We start from the raw sequence: 17,284 nt of genomic DNA on the forward strand, positions 1-17,284 counted from the left end.
TTCGTCCGGATTTGTCGGTGATTCTGAAATTTATCTCGCAGGCGGTGGTGGGGGAGGGGGATAAATTATAACCGAACTTAGAATACACATGCCGAAAAGCGGATGATTTGTGGGAAAGTATAGTAGGCAAGCCATCATTAAATTCATTCAAATAATGAACTTCATACAAACTCTGGAGCAAAGAAATGGCCAATTGCTACTCCATCTGTGGTGGAAAGCGTTCGGCCCAACGGAAGTTGGGGCAAAGGTTGGAGCCGCGGGCAATTAATAGTGGTCTGTCCCCAAATATAGTTGTCTCCCTTCAACTATGTGTTGACATCTTCATGGACACCTGATTGTCATCGATCGGATGACTAGGTGGTCGAGACTAATAGGGAAGTGCCGTGTGCAAAAAGAAACTAGAGTTGTTAGAGACTGTATGATATTAAAGGCGCCACCACCTGGACGAAGAGAAGCAACAGGGACTCGACGACTGTTTGAATCTTCTACATCCGATTGTTTACACATTTCGGTAAGTCATCACTCACTCCTCACTGACAGATTATTTGGCGCCATTTATGATTATTCGATCGTCTGCTGCTGTCGTGTAAATGATTAAATGCCATAAAAAGTCGAAGCGTAACGATTGAATGACGAATTCTTTTCATTCCGTTCGTCCGAGAGTATATAAGTGAACAAGACAGCATACTGTTACTATAAATACATATGAATATGACTTTATAATATAAGGTTTTTTATTAAATATAAATGGAGGTCGTGTTTATTTAATTTTCAATATTCTTTGACTTGTAAACATTAAGTGTTAATGTCGACCTATGACAGTGTGTCACCAAGGGCTAAGATCTATACTTTCAAGTTCACTATATATTATATAACGTGCTTTTATTTTCTCAACGCGGAGGAAATGTGAACAATACAAAACCACAGGCGGTTGGTGTTCATTGTTTCCGGGGATTTTTCTCGTTCTAGTTTTGTGGCCTACTTAATGTTGTAATGTTATATAGCCCCACGACCGTTATGTTATGTGTACCGTAACCATACCATCATAAGGTCTGTCATTGAGTTAACTGGCGTGGTTTCCATTCCCCGGCTGTACGTGACAAGGAGTAGGGTCGCCTGTCCAACCTCGTGGGTTTTCTCCGGGTCCTCCGGTTTCCTCCCACTGCTAAAGTCCCCTATGTGCAAGCGAATGATTGAAATAAAATTAAACCATGAGTTAGTCCCGAAATTACCTACTTTGTGTCGAGTGGACGTTAAACCCCATCTCTCCCTCCTCTCTCTCTCTCTCCCTCTCTCTCTCTCCCCCTCTCTCACTTAATGACATAAAATGAAATAGGGTTTTACGTCCTATATTTTTGACTGACCCATAAAGACACACCGTAGCAGGCTATGAAGGACATTTTGCCCAGACAGCAGCGCAGCGGCCGAATCTTAGTTCGAATTCCAAATGACAACGGATCTTTTATGTGTACGCTAGTGTTTACACAGGATCCCGGTCTTTCGTCCCATCTGAAGAACTAGACGCCGTTCCTTGTCAGGTCGTTGTCTGGCAACACTCAATGGGAAACAACAGAGGGAAATCGCTATTAATGATCATGATATACAGTTTAGTACGATATTTTTTATACCACAGTTTGACTATTCTAGGTCACCGAGTTTTTATTACTTTGACTGGGTCCTATTTCACCCCCTATATAGGTCCTTTTAATCTATGTTATAAATAACAATACAATTGTTAGAATACAAAGGAACAACAAAAAATAAATAGCTATGTGGGAACTCAGAAAATGAAAGAGAGAGAGGGATAGAGAGAGATGGGGTTTAACGTCCACTCAACACAAACTGGGTCATTTCGGGACTAACACGTGGTTCAATTTTATTTCAACAATTCGCTTGCGCGTAGGGGTTTATAGCAGTGGGAGGAAACCGGAGGAGCCGGAGAAAACCCATGAGGTTGAAGAGGCGAACCCTACTCCTTGCCATGTACAACGGGGGATTCGAACCATGCCAGTTGACTCAATGACAGACCTTATGATACAACGCGCACGCGCTAACCATTCGGCCATCCAACACCTCTCGGTAAATGAGGTGTTCTAGAAACTACTTTTCAAAACACTCATGCATGCCCTATTCCCCGTCTACATGGGTTCAAGTGATGACCGATCGTAGTTGGGAGCCACGGTGACTATAAGTGGGTAAGACTCTAGCTCGCCAGTCTGGAGGACGCGTGTTCGATCCCTGCATTGGCCGATAAAGTTCAACGGGATTTTCCGACGTGGTTTCACTGATGCAGGACAGAGTGCCTGACAAGGACAGCTGTCTAGTCGTTCGGATGGTACGAAAAACCGAGATCCCGTGTACACATTGGCGTGCACGTAAAAGATCCCTTGGCAGTTGGAATTCGATATAAGATTGTGTCGCTGCCTGGACAAAATGGCGTATGTCCGTCTTCATTAACCCGGTTGGAGCAGAAAAGTAGGACTTTAAACCCCGTTTTATTTCTGATTGTAGTTTTGCCCTCTCTGTCAAGTTTGACTTTTCCACTTAAAAACCCGACATACTCTTCACATTTCCGTTTTCTTAGAATTCATAAATATATTAGAACAAAATCGCAGTTAGGAAATATTTTATATAATAAATATCCTAGTGTAATTTTGGGGAAATGAAGGCTGTTGATAATACAATAGCCGCGATGTGGAAATACCAAGGGCTTGAAACATTTATCAAAATTCATATAAAATATGAAACGAACATCATAGATAAGATAGGAAATGATGTTTATTGCATCAAAACGTCCATTAAGGACAGCATGCATACATATATATACACTTTAACCATGTTATATACACATACAGTTATATCATGTCTTTAGAAATTTAGTTTGTTTACAAAATTGCGTTCATGGATGTTGATGACACCATTTCCACGACGTTGCCTTCCTTCGTGTTTCCCCTTGTCAATGATGCAGGATGGAGGGCCTGACAAGGACAGCTGTCTAGTCGTTCGGATGGGACGAGAAACCGAGGTCCTGTGTACACATTGGCGTGCACGTAAAAGATCCCTTGGCAGTTGGAATTCGATATAAGAGTAGGCGTCGCTGCCCGGGCAAAATTTCCCTCATAGCACACTGTATGGCGTATGCCCGTCTTCATTAGCCCAGTATAGGAGCAGAACAGTAGGACGTTAAACCCCATTTCATTTCATTTCATTTCTTACGAAATAATACTCGGGGGTGGGGGTGGGGGGTGCGCGGGCGTGTACATTCTCTTTATTGAAGTGCCCACCCCCCACTTTGTCTGTTGTACTTTATTAGCCTGGATCGTCCTGAATGCTTATAAAACGTAAACCTGATTTTCGTTTCATTTCATTGTCGTTTGGATGATGCTAATTGTACGTCGGTTGTTTGGTGGGGGGGGGGATTTCCGATGATTTCCGATGATTGCCGAATCTATTCCCATAAATGAATATTTTGAGGGAATACCAGCCCTCACTCTTTTTAGAAGACTGAAATTGGATCCAATTTACCTTTTACCCCTCTTAAAAGGGTTAGGGTTAGTATTCCACAAAAATACTCATTTATATAAAACGGTCATAGTGGACTCAACTTGTGTCCAATATACCGTCAAAAATTGCCGACCCTCGTCCAACAGGCCTACAATTAGCATCAGCCTTGTCGTTTACAAGAAAGAGAGAGAGAGAGAAATAGGGTTTAACGTCCACTCGACACAAACGAGGTCATTTCGGGACTAACCCATGGTTCAATTTTATTTCAATAATTTGCTTGCGCGTAGGGGTCTTTAGCAGTGGGAGGAAACCGGAGGACCCGGAGAAAACCCACGAGGTTGGACAAGCGACCCTACTCCGTGTCACGTAGAACCGGGGATTCGAAACCCCGCCAGTTGACTCAATGACAGACCGTACAGCGCCCGCGTGCTAACCATTCAGCCACCCCCCCCCCCTCCCATTTACACGAAATCCCAATCTCTGCGATGTTAGTATTAAATACATACAAGGAAAGACAGCTCTGCTTATGAAATAGAAAAACACGAGACTTTTGAAACAGAAAGTGAAAGTGAAACGAATTTAAATAATAAGACCGGATACAAAAACCCAACAGATCATAACAGGCCTCAGATCACCAATGATTTCCCTAATGACTATGTTAGTGTGTGTGAGTTAGTTGTATTTTACGTCCGCTTCCACCGAGGTAATATCGCGATGTTAGTATTAAATCCATATTATACGCAGCCTATGACATATATACGCCTTCTTATCAACAATTTCCCGTTTAATGGGTACTGACCGTGATTAAAGGGTGTGAAATACAATAATGGTCTGAAAGGTGCGATAAGTCACATTAATCTGTTATAAGACTTGTAATATTAGTCGTATTATCGCCATCATTGTTAGACATGTAAAGGTATTGCCCTACAGGTGTGATTATAATCGACAGCATTGTTCTGTATAAATCCTGGCAAACGGTGATGATATCAATAAGATGTTGAGTAACAGTTGCCACTGCATGGTTAACTTATTTTTTACTTGACTATTTAGATGTTAAATGGGCTGGCCTCATGGAATAGCTCTGAAAATTCCAAAAGTTAAAAATATTAGTAATACAATTACATAAACACATACACAAAAGCCCAGGTCGTGGGATTTCTGGACGCCAGAGGAGTGGGTTTTCGACAACGTAACACAGCTCATTTTCAAAAGGCTGGGCGGAGCGAGGCGAAAGTTTATTAATCTGCTCCGCGCCTGTTCTGAACACACAATATTTCATTCCCATGAAACTATTTATTTGATAGTTATTTCTAATAGTTGTATATGGAAGGTAGAGAAACCCAATCTTGCTAGAAAAAAAACACTGGATTCCCAGAAATCACCCATTGGGCGCGCGTAAGACAAACATGTGGGCGTATATCCCTAAAAGACAGCTCCCTAGAGATAGCCTGTCTCCTCGAATGGCGTAAGGGGCGCTTGATAAATACTTGATGATAATAAGCCTAATAAGATAGATTATCACTGCATGGGGTAGTTTTTATACGCCCCCATTTTTGAGAGGGGTGTGGAGCAAACATTATTGATAAGTTAGTTGCTTTAGTCCAAATATATCATCAAATCACTAGTCTTGTAGGCGGATAGACATCTTTAATGTTGTTGTACTTTATTGATTGGTCATTGACCAGGATGTATTTATTCTATGCTAGTTCGTGTTTGCTATTATATTCAAATAGAGTGCAACGAGAAGTTCTTGGGTTCGACCCCGTTTCTATCCAAGAACGTTCTTCGTGATTTTCAATTTTATTTTCCCTTTATATGTGGGAGTTGGATGGCCGAGCGGGTAGCGGTTACTCGTTGTATCATAAAGTCTGTCATTGAGTCAACTGGCGTGGTTTCGATTCCCCAGATGTACGTGACAAGGAGTAGGGTCGCCTGTCCAACCACTGCTAAAGACCCCTACGCGCAAGCGAATTATTGAAATAAAAATGAACCATCTGTTAGTCCCGACCGAAATTACCTGGTTTGTGTCGAGTGGACGTTAACCCCCCCCCCCCTCTCTCTCTCTCTCTCTCTCTCTCTCTCTCTCGCTTTCTCTCTCTTTATCTCTTGTCAATGGTGCATGACGGATGGGATGGCTTGTAAAAGATCCCTTGACAGTTGTAATTCGATATAGACCATAATACCGCTGCCCGGACAAAATATCCCTCATAGCACAATGTATGGCGTATGGCCGTCTTCATTAGCCCAGTTTAGGAGCAGAGCAGTAGAACGTTAAACACCATTTCATTTCATTTCATTTCCATTTGTCCGTGTTACAGGCCTTATGTCCTGGTAAAGAAAAGCTTCTGTAGTCGTTTGGGTTGATCTGTTATTTGTTTTATCCAAACATGGCCGACTAGAGATGTTTCTGATGAATAATATATCAGTTGTTTGAATGTCATCTAACTGTGTGTGTATATTTTATGTGATTTATTATTTATAAGGTATTAATGAAATACAATATCTTTGTAATCTAGTGCAGGTATGTTATCTATTCAGGTGTGTTGTCTATTCAGGTGTGAATTATACATATCGATAGTAATTAATGAAAATACCGCAAAAACAATCTGATTAAAACACAGATCCCATTTCGTTTCGCTTTTTTTAGTTCAAAATTTCGTTTTACTTGTCTTACATAACCCGCATTCTGGATGATGTGAGGGATTAGCCAATGAAACGGTCTGTTAGGGCGAGATTTTGGCGTGAGGTGCACGGAACTGTGGGTAACCCACTAGAAACGTCACAGAAAGCTTAATGGTGATCTCCGGGAATCACAGGCGCGGAACCAATCTGGTCAGTGTCATTATGAGGCTGAATTGGTTAGTGCTAAATGATAAGGCCAGCTCAAATTTTCGTCATAGGTCACGAGATGTAAATAGGGCTAGCGCTAATCCCAACCCTAACACTAACCCAGGACCTAGCCCCAATGCTTACTCAAACCCTAAAACCTACAATCTCGCCAACAATCATGTACCCTAACCTTATTTACATCTCAGCGACCTTGACAAAAATTGAGCTGACCTTAACAAATTGATTGAATGTCTTACTGTTCTGGTCCTGCCGGGATTATGAAGACGGGAAAACACAATGCAGTGTACCTCGGTTTTTCGTACCACCGATTCCTTTTGCTAGGCTCCCTATTCGCACCTTGCCGGGAAATGGAGAGGGTGTTTCTACGCCAACACCTGTATCGAGTCGGGAACCTCATTTCACATCTGATAATGACCAAGTACTATGTCACTTTGTATTACGAACCTCTGGTTTGGATACCACTATACGACCTATAATAGTCTACATTTTATTCAACATGGTGAAAATTAACATAATGTTTATGTATATACAGAATAATATTAGACGTATAGCTGCAGCCTGCAGTGGTCTAAGATATCTCAAGGGTATTTAAAGACACGCCTCGATAATTTTATGTCGAAGTTTTCATTTTCAGATAACGGGTTATAAATTTTAAAACGTGACTTGTAAAATCGTCCAGTGATTTATGTTTAGTTGAAGTATTTCAGATATTTTATTTTGATATTATTTCCTTGAAATTCAGGTTTATTAGTTTGCTACTAGTTTGAACGTTTTGGTTTATTTAAATTTTTAAAAGATATCAAAATATCTTGAGGCAATTACATATATTGTACATGGTGTTTTACTCGGGTTACTGGATGTTGGCCGCGGTGGCTCAGTGAGTAAGATGTTGGCGTCTCGAGTTCACTGGGGGTTGGATGGCCGAATGGATAGCACGTGAGTGCTGTATCATAAGGCCTGTCATTGAGTCAACTGGCGTGGTTTCGAATCCCCGGTTGTACGTGACAAGGAGTAGAGTCGCCTGTCCAACTTCATGGGTTTTCTCCGGGTCCTCCGCCCCTCCCCCCTGCTAAAGACCCCTACGCGCAAGTGAATTATTGAAATAAAATTAAACCATATGTTAGTCCCGAAATGACCTAGATTGTGTCGAGTGGACGTTAAACCTCATCTCTCTCTCTCTCTCTCTCTCTCTCTCTTTCTCTCTCGGGTAGAGAAAGCTCCTCTGAATTTCCGCCGTGGTTTCCCCAGGACGATAGCGCAGGACGGAATGCGCGCAAAGAACCTTTGGCAGTTAGAATTCGAAATAAGAGTAGGCCATAACGCCGCTTTCCGTATGTCCATTTTCATTAGCCCAGTCGGTGTAGAAAAGTAGGACGTTAAACCCTATTTCATTTATTCTGAGTTTAGCGAGGTATGATATATTCTCTGTGGTATATAGTGTTCCCGTGACGATATGTGCTGAAGACACTGTATGTATAATATATCTTATGTCAAACGTTTTGAAATGACAACTTGTCTTGCTCTACTAAATCATTCACTAGCTGCACTAGCTGTTCTAGTTTGACGTCTTATTTCTCTGGAGAGAGCGAGAGAGAGAGAGAGAGAGAGAGAGAGAGAGATGGGATTTAACGTCCACTCTACACAAACTAGGTCACCTCAGGACTAACAACTGGTTCACTTTTATTTCAATAATTCGCATCCGTGTAGAGTCTTTATCAGTGGGAGGAAACCTGAGGACCCGGAAAAATTCCACGACGTTGGACAGGCGACTACTCCTTATGTTCAAGCGGGGAATCGAAACCACGCCACTTAACTCAATGACAGATCTGATGATTTCACGCGCACGACAACCCAACCCCCTATATATATTATATGTCTTCACTATATTAGTGTGGGCTACTTGTGATTAATCTGTTTACAGACTTGATACAGACAAAAAGTATTTTATAGGATTGGTTACAGAAGCCACGTCACAGACCGTATGATCCAACGCGCACGCTTGAACCCTTCGGCCACCCAACCCTGTTGTTCTGTATCAGCCGGGATAAGGAAGGCGTGAATACCCCATGCAATTAGATTGGATAACCTGCTCTAAATGACGTCAGACTGGTTCCTACGTCACTGCGCTATTCTGACTTCTATGAAAGTCAGAAAAGGAGTGACGTAGAGCTAATCTGACGTATAAGAGTAGGTTATCCAGTCTACCCATGCAATATGCTATGGTGGGATTTTGTCAGCATTTGACAGCATTTCCGCCTACTTTTTATCGAATTTCAACTGTCGAGGAGTCTTTTACGTGCACGTCAACAAGTACACGGAGGGACCTCGGATTTTGTTCCCAATCGATAAGGTGCTGAATAGTTAATGCCAGGTTTCCACTGTCATGCGATGCCTTATGATAGGATTGTCTCTAATGAGTCCACGATCTGGTACGTGCAGATACGTTCGGATACGATTGCTACGACTAACCACAATATATGATAAGAGCTAATAGGATCACCACGATTACTCCACGATTAAAACCACGGTTCATTTGTAGCGCGAATCGTAAAAGTGGGGACGTAGCATTACCAGACATCCCACAGCACGTTAAAGGTCCCATGACGGTTGGAAATGGAAGTAGCAGGCCAAAATGACACTGTATATGGATTGATGCAGTGATTGTCAGACAAATATGACATTCCAACAGCCAGTAGGGTGTATTTCTGCTCAGCTGATACACTATGCCAGGACACGTTCGTTTTATGATGATTTCTTTGTACGTTTCAAATTAATTCTGCATTGTAAAAATCTCTCTCTCTCTCTCTCTCTCGCTCGCTCTCTCTCTCTCTCTCTCTCTCTCTCTCTCAAACCATATTCAACCCGACAACGCCGTGATCTCCGATCAATAAAGAATGTAGAATAGGTTGTTTGTGTAAATGTCAATAACAACATTATAATATCGTTATCAACTGTGATAATCACCATCAATCTCATTTAATAATTGGTGAAATACCATACCTACACAGAACAGATTTACATTAAGGCACAAAGCAAATAAATCTCATTTAAAATTGGTGAAATTCGATACCTACACAGAATGGTTTTTCATAAGGCACAAAGCAAATAAATCCCATTTAATAATTGGTGAAATACGATACCTACACAGAATAGTTTTAAAGGCACAAAGCAAATAAAACGTAAACAGTATTTTAACCTTTAAAATGGCATACTGGAAAAATTTGAAATCTACTTAGTGATCGAGATATTTTAAAACGATCCACGGTAATTTAATAATTGGTGCAATATGTTTCCAACACAAAATGGTTTTAAAGATACAAAGCAATGCAAATAAAATATAATGCTTTAGTGTGACACACAGCATGACAGTTGGCAACTGGTTAGAGTTCGTGATAATGACTGTTTCAAACAACGATTTGCCCTTATTTCAAAACAAAATGACCCACTCAATGCTGCGGTTATGAATTCATCGTACGGTCAATATTTCCTCCAATAATTCAACATAAGAGGGTAATGATATTCTTTGAATTAAATTATAATTGAATATTTCTATGAGACAGACGAGCCTCGTTGTTGGATGAGTATGTTATATATCGGGGTTGACCGAGAAGGGTTCACGGGATTTACCGCCCAGGTTACTCCTTGTCAGAGATCTAGGACGGAGGGCAAGGTCAAGGACAGGTATCCAGTTGTTCGGGTGGGACGAAAAACCGAGGTCATATTCTAGTCTATATTTCTATGAGCAGAAGGACTAAAATGACGCCACGGATTGTTTATTGATCGAAAGTACTCATGGAGAATGACGTAAATTATTAACGTTGAAATTTAACTGTTGCAGGTAATATTGACATTCGGATTCGTGTTATACTTATGGAAATGATATGTTGTGTTGACATAATTGCTTGCATTATTTAAAAAAAAAAATGAAGCTTTTCCTGTGACGTTTAAACCTCATTTCATTTTGTAGAAGACAGGCTATCTGTTCGTGCTCCTTTAAGTACCCTGATGTTATTGAGTGTTTCAAACACTACCAGTTATAGTAATAAACTGGAGATCATATAATTTTGTTAACTAGTAACCCAGATGTTATTTAGTATTTCAAACATCAACTAATAGTAACTAGAGATATAACATGTTATTTTTTATCGATCTTTATAATTAAATGAAATACCAGATCGTTAATCACCTATGTTATGGGTCTATGGTATTATTAGATTGATGTGTGCACATGTTACATTTTAAATTGATTTTCTACCCAGGTTATTGGTGAATGTATACTTCACTTCAACACGAATATAAACAGTATAGTTTCATTAAGTTGCACCTCGTCCCTTCAAATTATGTTAAAAATAGTTCGGTCGAGTTACGTATCATAGATCTGTCGAGTTGGGTATTGTAATTACCATAGATCTGTCGAGTTGGGCATTGTAATTACCATAGATCTATCGAGTTGGGTAATGATCATAAATCTGTCGAGTTGGGTATTGAAATTACCATAGATCTGTCGAGTTGGATATTGTAATTACCATAGATGTATCGATTTGGGTATTGTAATTACCATAGATCTGTCGAGTTGGGTATTGCAATTACCATGAATCTGTCGAGTTGGGTATTGTAATTACCATGGATCTATCGAGTTGGGTATTGTTATTACCATGGATCTGTCGAGTTGGGTATTGTAATTACCATAAATCTGTCGAGTTGGGTATTGTAATTACCATGGATCTGTCGAGTTGGGTATTGTAATTACCATGGATCTGTCGAGTTATGTATTGTAATTACCATAGATCTGTCGAGTTGGGTATTGTAATTACCATGGATCTGTCGAGTTATGTATTGTAATTACCATAGATCTGTCGAGTTATGTATTGTAATAACCATAGATCTGTCGAATTGGGTATTGTAATTACCATAGATCTATCGAGTTGGGTATTGTAATTACCATATATCTGTCGAATTGGGTATTGTAATTACCATAGATCTATCGAGTTGGGTATTGTAATTACCATAGAACTATCGAGTTGGGTATTGATCATAGATCTGTTGAGTGAGGTATTAGAATTACAGCCTTCGTTCTTCAGCCACTTCGAGATTAATACCAAGACATCTAGTTTTCTATGAATTGTAAACGTAATACGAGTTTTAATTGACATGTGTTTTATGTCTTGTAGACGTTTTAAACGATAAATAGACCGGTTTAATGGGACGACTATGTGTATAAATATAGCAGAGGTTATCAGACATGTAAATGATATATTAGATATACCCACATCTACATTTGAACATTGAAGTGAATGTCCACATAACTGACTAGATTGTAGACTCTAGAAAATGTATACTTATAAAACCATTTTAACGTCCTACTGTTCTGCCCCGACCGGGCTAATGAAAACGGGCATACGCCATACCGTGTGCTATGAGGGAAATTTTGCCCGGACAGCGGCGCTACAGCCTACTCTTATATCGAATTCCAACTTTCAATGGATCTTTTACATGCACGCCAATGTGTACACGTGTCCTTGTCAGACCGTCCTTCCTGCACCACTGACAAAGAGAAACCACGCCGGGGAATATCCCGATGAACTTTCTCAGCCAACACCGGGAGCGAACCCGCCCATTTTATTCAATTGATATATATAATAAGAACCACGCAAACTTAAACATACATTATGCAAGAGCTAAATCTGCCAAGTGCAGGTCTTTCTTTAGACCTGAAATGTTATCTAAATTATTAATCAGACATTGATTAACTTATCCAGACCATAATCAACTCTCGATTGCATCGCTAGTCTGTGATTAGAATCCGGTCTGCTGCTTCTGATCAAATCAAAAAAATGGATAATCGAGACTTTTTATCGTACCAACTTTAGTAATGATGATCGAGGCTAGGCCCAATATTCAATCGCTAAATTCTCGGTTCAGGGAGGATCACTTTGACTGAAATTTTCAGCAAATTCCCTTTACATTATCTAGTTTTTTACTATTATACTGCGAACTACTAGCTCTTTATCTAATCTCCCATAATGTATCTTTAATAACTTGACTTATAAGACCAATTTATTATTGAGTTGATATAAACAATTAGAACCACACAAATTTTTAAAATCTTTGGCCTTATTAATCGATTAAAAACCAATATACAGCACAATCAAGCCTTTATACCCACAGTGATAAATTAGTGTAGTAATTCGTCGAGTGTATCGCTAGGAAATAACATTCTAAATATAGTTTAATCTTTCTTTATACAAGTACGTGATTTTATTTCTAGGCACAGTAATTATCAGAATTATTCGGAGAATGTGACGTCTCTGTAGATCATATTTACATACCGACTTGGCTAATGATTACCTATAGCTCGAAAATAATTAAAGAGAGAGGGGGGGGGGGGGTTAACGAACACTCTATACAAATTAGGTCATTTCGGGACTAACATATGGTTCAATTTTATTTCAATAATTCGTTTGTGTGTAGGTGTCTTTAGCAGTGGGAGGAAACAAGAGGTCCCAAAGAAAACCCACGAGGTTGGATAGGCGACCCTACTCCTTGTCACGTTCAATCGGGGAATCGAAACCACGCCACTTGAATTAATAACATGCCTTGTGAAGTAACTCTCAACCACTACCCCCACCCCCACCTCCCCTCCGCGTAAACTAAATGATTAGGTAGCCTGTCTCTTGTGTTTAGAATGATGTATATATTGTCATTCTGATTCGGGATACGAGTCTATTATATTTTATAGGACACTCTAGTCCAGATGGTCATTTAATTCTAACTTTGACCTTTTCGTTCCGCGAGGTAACATTTCCTTGCTGGTCGTTCGTGGTGGGTGTTTTAAGAAACAACAAATAAGTAATGTAGACCTGCTGACATTTACTCTTGTGGCGTGTGGTTTAAAGGGCGTGTGGCTTTATTTTTTGGAACCATGAATGGATCTAAAACCACATTAATTTAGTGTATATAAAGTGATTTACATTCAGGTTTTAAAAGAATTATTGTAATTTCTAATCCATTATGTTCTGCGAAATGCGTGAACAGTCCAAACTGAACGGCAGTCGTTTACGCCTGCTTCGTCCGTTCTTAACGTTTTTTTAATATTATTAATCATTTGTGAATCGGCCATTAATATTTACTGTCGTATTTTAATTTAGGATATGTTTTTCTTTCTTCATTAATTTTGCGCACGAAAAGATAAAGTACACGACTTGTGTACCATACTTCAAAACGTTCATTGTGTCTTAAATATTGGATATTAGGATTCCACATTTTCACGGCAGCATAACAACATCAATATGGATTGAAATGGACCAATATTGAATTCCAATTCGTGTTTTTAATTTCGAATATTATGGAAAATATTGAGTTAGAGATTTAGCTCCTTTAATGTTTTGAAAGTAATAAAGCAGCAATACATCTATTAGTACGTGCCGGAGGACCGCACCACACACAAACAACTACACACGACAACCCCACGGACAAGACACGCAATATTATACCCAGACATTTCAAACAATTAACGTATATGTTAGATCAAGTGATAATTATTTTTGACAGTTATAGGCCGTTCTTACACGCACAATTGTCTTAAACGTCCCTCATCATCATCAGGTTTGCGTAATTAATTGTGTCTAAAACACTCTTCCATCTTTCTCTAGTCTTCAGGGTGTTGGATTGGGAGCAATCTGACTAAAGTACAAATCTATATTTCGCTTCGTTTTTATATACTTTCGATGGCCTGCACTACATGGAGATCTGACCAGTTGTGGTGGAAGATCGCGTCAGAGGTCATACGAGCGGTTTTTGATACTATGTCGTCAGACATTTGATTAACCAATCAGCGTTGATGTTTCTAGTGGGATACCCACAGTTCCCTGCACCTCACGCCAAAAACTCACCATAACAGATCGTTTCGTTGGTTAATACCTCACATCATCCAGAACGCGGGTTATATAACAATTCTTCCAGATCCTAGTGTAGTAAAGACAAGTAAAATGAAATTTTGAACTATAAAAAACGAAACGAAATAGGATCTGTGTTTTAATCAGATAGGATTGGGAGGATCCTTATAAGTGGATTAACCTGGGGCCCTCTCATCCCCTAAATCAAACACTGCTTTTGGTAGGCATTATATAGTACGCATGACGTCAAACAATTGTTTTTCTATTTTTCAGCTTGAAAACAGTGACATCAAATTGTTCTCAACATGTCCTGGGGTGGATCTGAAAAATGTCCACGTTGCAGTAAATCAGTTTTTTTTGCGGAAGAAGTTCGAGCACTGGGGAAGAAATGGCACAAGATGTGTCTCAAATGTAGTAAGTATTTATTTAATTGTATTGACCAATCAAAATAAAATGAAATTGGGATTAACGTTCTACTTTTAAACTTTGTTACACCGACAGTGTGCTATAAAGGACAGCGGCGCTACTGCCGACTCTTATTTCGAATTCCAACTGCCGGGGGATCTTTTACGTACACGGCAATGTGTACACAGGACGGGACCTCATTTTTGCGTCCCATCCGAACGACTAGACTGCTGTCAAGGGTTCTTTTGTATATGCACCAATGTGTACGCTGACAAGGGCTAGACCAACGTACTACCCATATCCATCGCCAATCTATCCGTTTGTCTGTGTTTACGTTTAATTTGTCGACTTCAAGACAACATGATGGATTTCAAGTATGTTGTTCAGATGGTGGATCGGGACACGTGAATTAGTTGCTCCAAACCATAGATCAGGACACGTGAATTAGTTGCTCCAAACCATAGATCAGGACACGTGAATTAGTTGCTCCAAACCATAGATCGGGACACGTGAATTAGTTGCTTCATAGCATAGATCGGGACACGTGAATTCGTTGCCCCATGCCATAGGTCTGAACGCGTGGATTAGTTGTTCCATTCCATTTTGCTGCTGTTGTTGTTGTTGTATTTTTAGGTAATTGTAATAAAATGTTGTTCTTGTATTTTTAGGTAGCTGTAATAAAATGTTGTTGTATTTGTAGGTGGCTGTAATAAAATGTTGTTGATGTTGTATTTGTAGGTAGCTGTAATAAAATGTTAGACAGTACAAACTGTAATGATCATGATGATGATATCTTCTGTACAGCATGTCACAGAAAACATTTCGGTCCTAAAGGTTACGGTTTTGCTGGGGGATCGTCAGGGTTGTCAATGGATACCGGAAGAAGAAACGAAATAACCCGAGAGTGAGTTATAGGAACTTTTACATCAGGTGTTGTCTATGTTGGGGCCGGTTGGAGCGATCAGACCGGTTTAGAATTAGATCAGACTGGTTTCGGAATAGATCAGACCGGTTGGGGATTAGATCAGTTAGATCAGACCGGTTGGGTTGGGGATTAGATCAATTAGATTGGGGATTAAATTGGGTCTGTTGGGGATTAGAACAGTTATATAATGGTGTATACACATCAATCTATTTCCATTTGAATAATTGTATTGTTGGCCACACATTTGACTTTGGTGTACAACTGTAACATTATTCAGTGGAATGTGCACTGTGTAGGTGTACAATTGCCACGTGGCGCGATGGGATGTCTAGATTGCAGTGTGACGCGATGGTTTGCGGCCTAATAACCTTTTATCTGCTCATGGTCCATTATAAGTGCACAAATGCGACGTGGCGCGATGGGTTGTCAAGATTGCGGCGTGGGACGGGGGTTTGCGGCCTAATAATATTTTATCTGCTCGTGGTCCATTAGACAAATTATACCTCATATATAATGCCATTTAGTTTGCGAGACAACATTAATAATGCAAGATATTTGAATATTTTAAATGGTGGCCGATATGTAAGATAATACCAGACTTTACCTGGATCATTTCCTTGGCAACAGAGCTTCAAAATCAATAATATTGTCAAGTTGTTCATTAGGATAAGGATATATCACCGTATTATTAAACTCAAACCATGTCGATATTAGAAGAAGTAATATTGTTGTAGTCCCCCGATATTCTAAGAAAGCATGGTGCTATTAAATTAAAAAGTGTTCTTCTGTCTGTTCGTCCGTCCCCTATCCCCACCCCACCCCACTGGACACGGGCCTGGTAATATAATAATTTATTACACCAGTATAATAATAGTAATGTATTATTACATAATTTATTACAGTAATGTATCATCTTATGACCAAGCCCAATCTGGTGCTGCTATAGGTAGAAGTACCAGTAATGGTAATGGTTTTGGTGGTGCTGATCTCTGTCCAAGATGTGGATGTGCTGTTTATATGGCCGAGAAAGTAATAGGTGCTGGACAAGTAAGTGGCACGATGTTTCGTGATTAGCAGACCCGTAACTAGCGAGGGAGGGGGCGGGGGCAAGAGGGGCACGTTGGTCGTTGGCTTAGTATTGCGTCCAATGGAAAGGGCGCCCCGATTTTTCCATGGAAGGCAGCTGTCCCTCTTGCCCCCCCCCCACTATAGTACTCTTTGCCTGAAAACATACTACGTTCGAAAGAAATTTTGAAAAAGGGGAACTGTTGAAAACCACTGGAATAAATTTATACACAATGTTTATGTTCTTCTTATGGAAAAGCTTTCGATATCTCGAACATGTTTTGGTTATGTTAACGCTGGGACGAACTGAACTGGACGCCTTAGATCACGGAGTCGTGATGGCCCAGTGATTAGGGTGCTGGTTCATGACTAACCAGGATTTCCGGGGTTCGATCCCGGTTTTAGATAAGAAAGTTCCCCGGGCTTTTCCAGCTTGGTTTCTCTTTGTCGGTGGTGCAGGGTGGGGATCTGACAAGGACAGGGTCTAGTCGAAAAAACAGGGGTTCTGTGTACACATTGGCGTGGACCGAACAGAATCATTGACAGTTGGATATGCGAATAGGTCATATCCCAGTAGTCCCAGTAAACAAACCATCATAGCACACTGTATGGCGTATGTCCGTCTTCATTAGCCCAGTTC

The 17,284-nt window shown here is 40.2% G+C and overlaps 1 protein-coding gene across 1 annotated transcript in view; it reads left to right on the forward strand.

Moving 5' to 3' along the window:
* Positions 1–388: 388 nt before the first annotated feature.
* The window catches only part of LOC126825526 (cysteine and glycine-rich protein 1), a 31,627-nt gene continuing 14,731 nt past the window's right edge, over positions 389–17,284 (forward strand). Inside the window, exons 1-4 of the mRNA XM_050555179.2 lie at positions 389–511; positions 14,523–14,663; positions 15,393–15,558; positions 16,482–16,626. Coding sequence (XP_050411136.1) covers positions 14,555–14,663; positions 15,393–15,558; positions 16,482–16,626 — 420 coding nt within the window. The 5' untranslated portion in view covers positions 389–511; positions 14,523–14,554. The remainder of the gene's footprint in view (positions 512–14,522; positions 14,664–15,392; positions 15,559–16,481; positions 16,627–17,284) is intronic.

The sequence above is a fragment of the Patella vulgata genome, chromosome 6, assembly GCF_932274485.2.
Source record: "Patella vulgata chromosome 6, xgPatVulg1.2, whole genome shotgun sequence".
Lineage (NCBI taxonomy): Eukaryota > Metazoa > Mollusca > Gastropoda > Patellidae > Patella > Patella vulgata.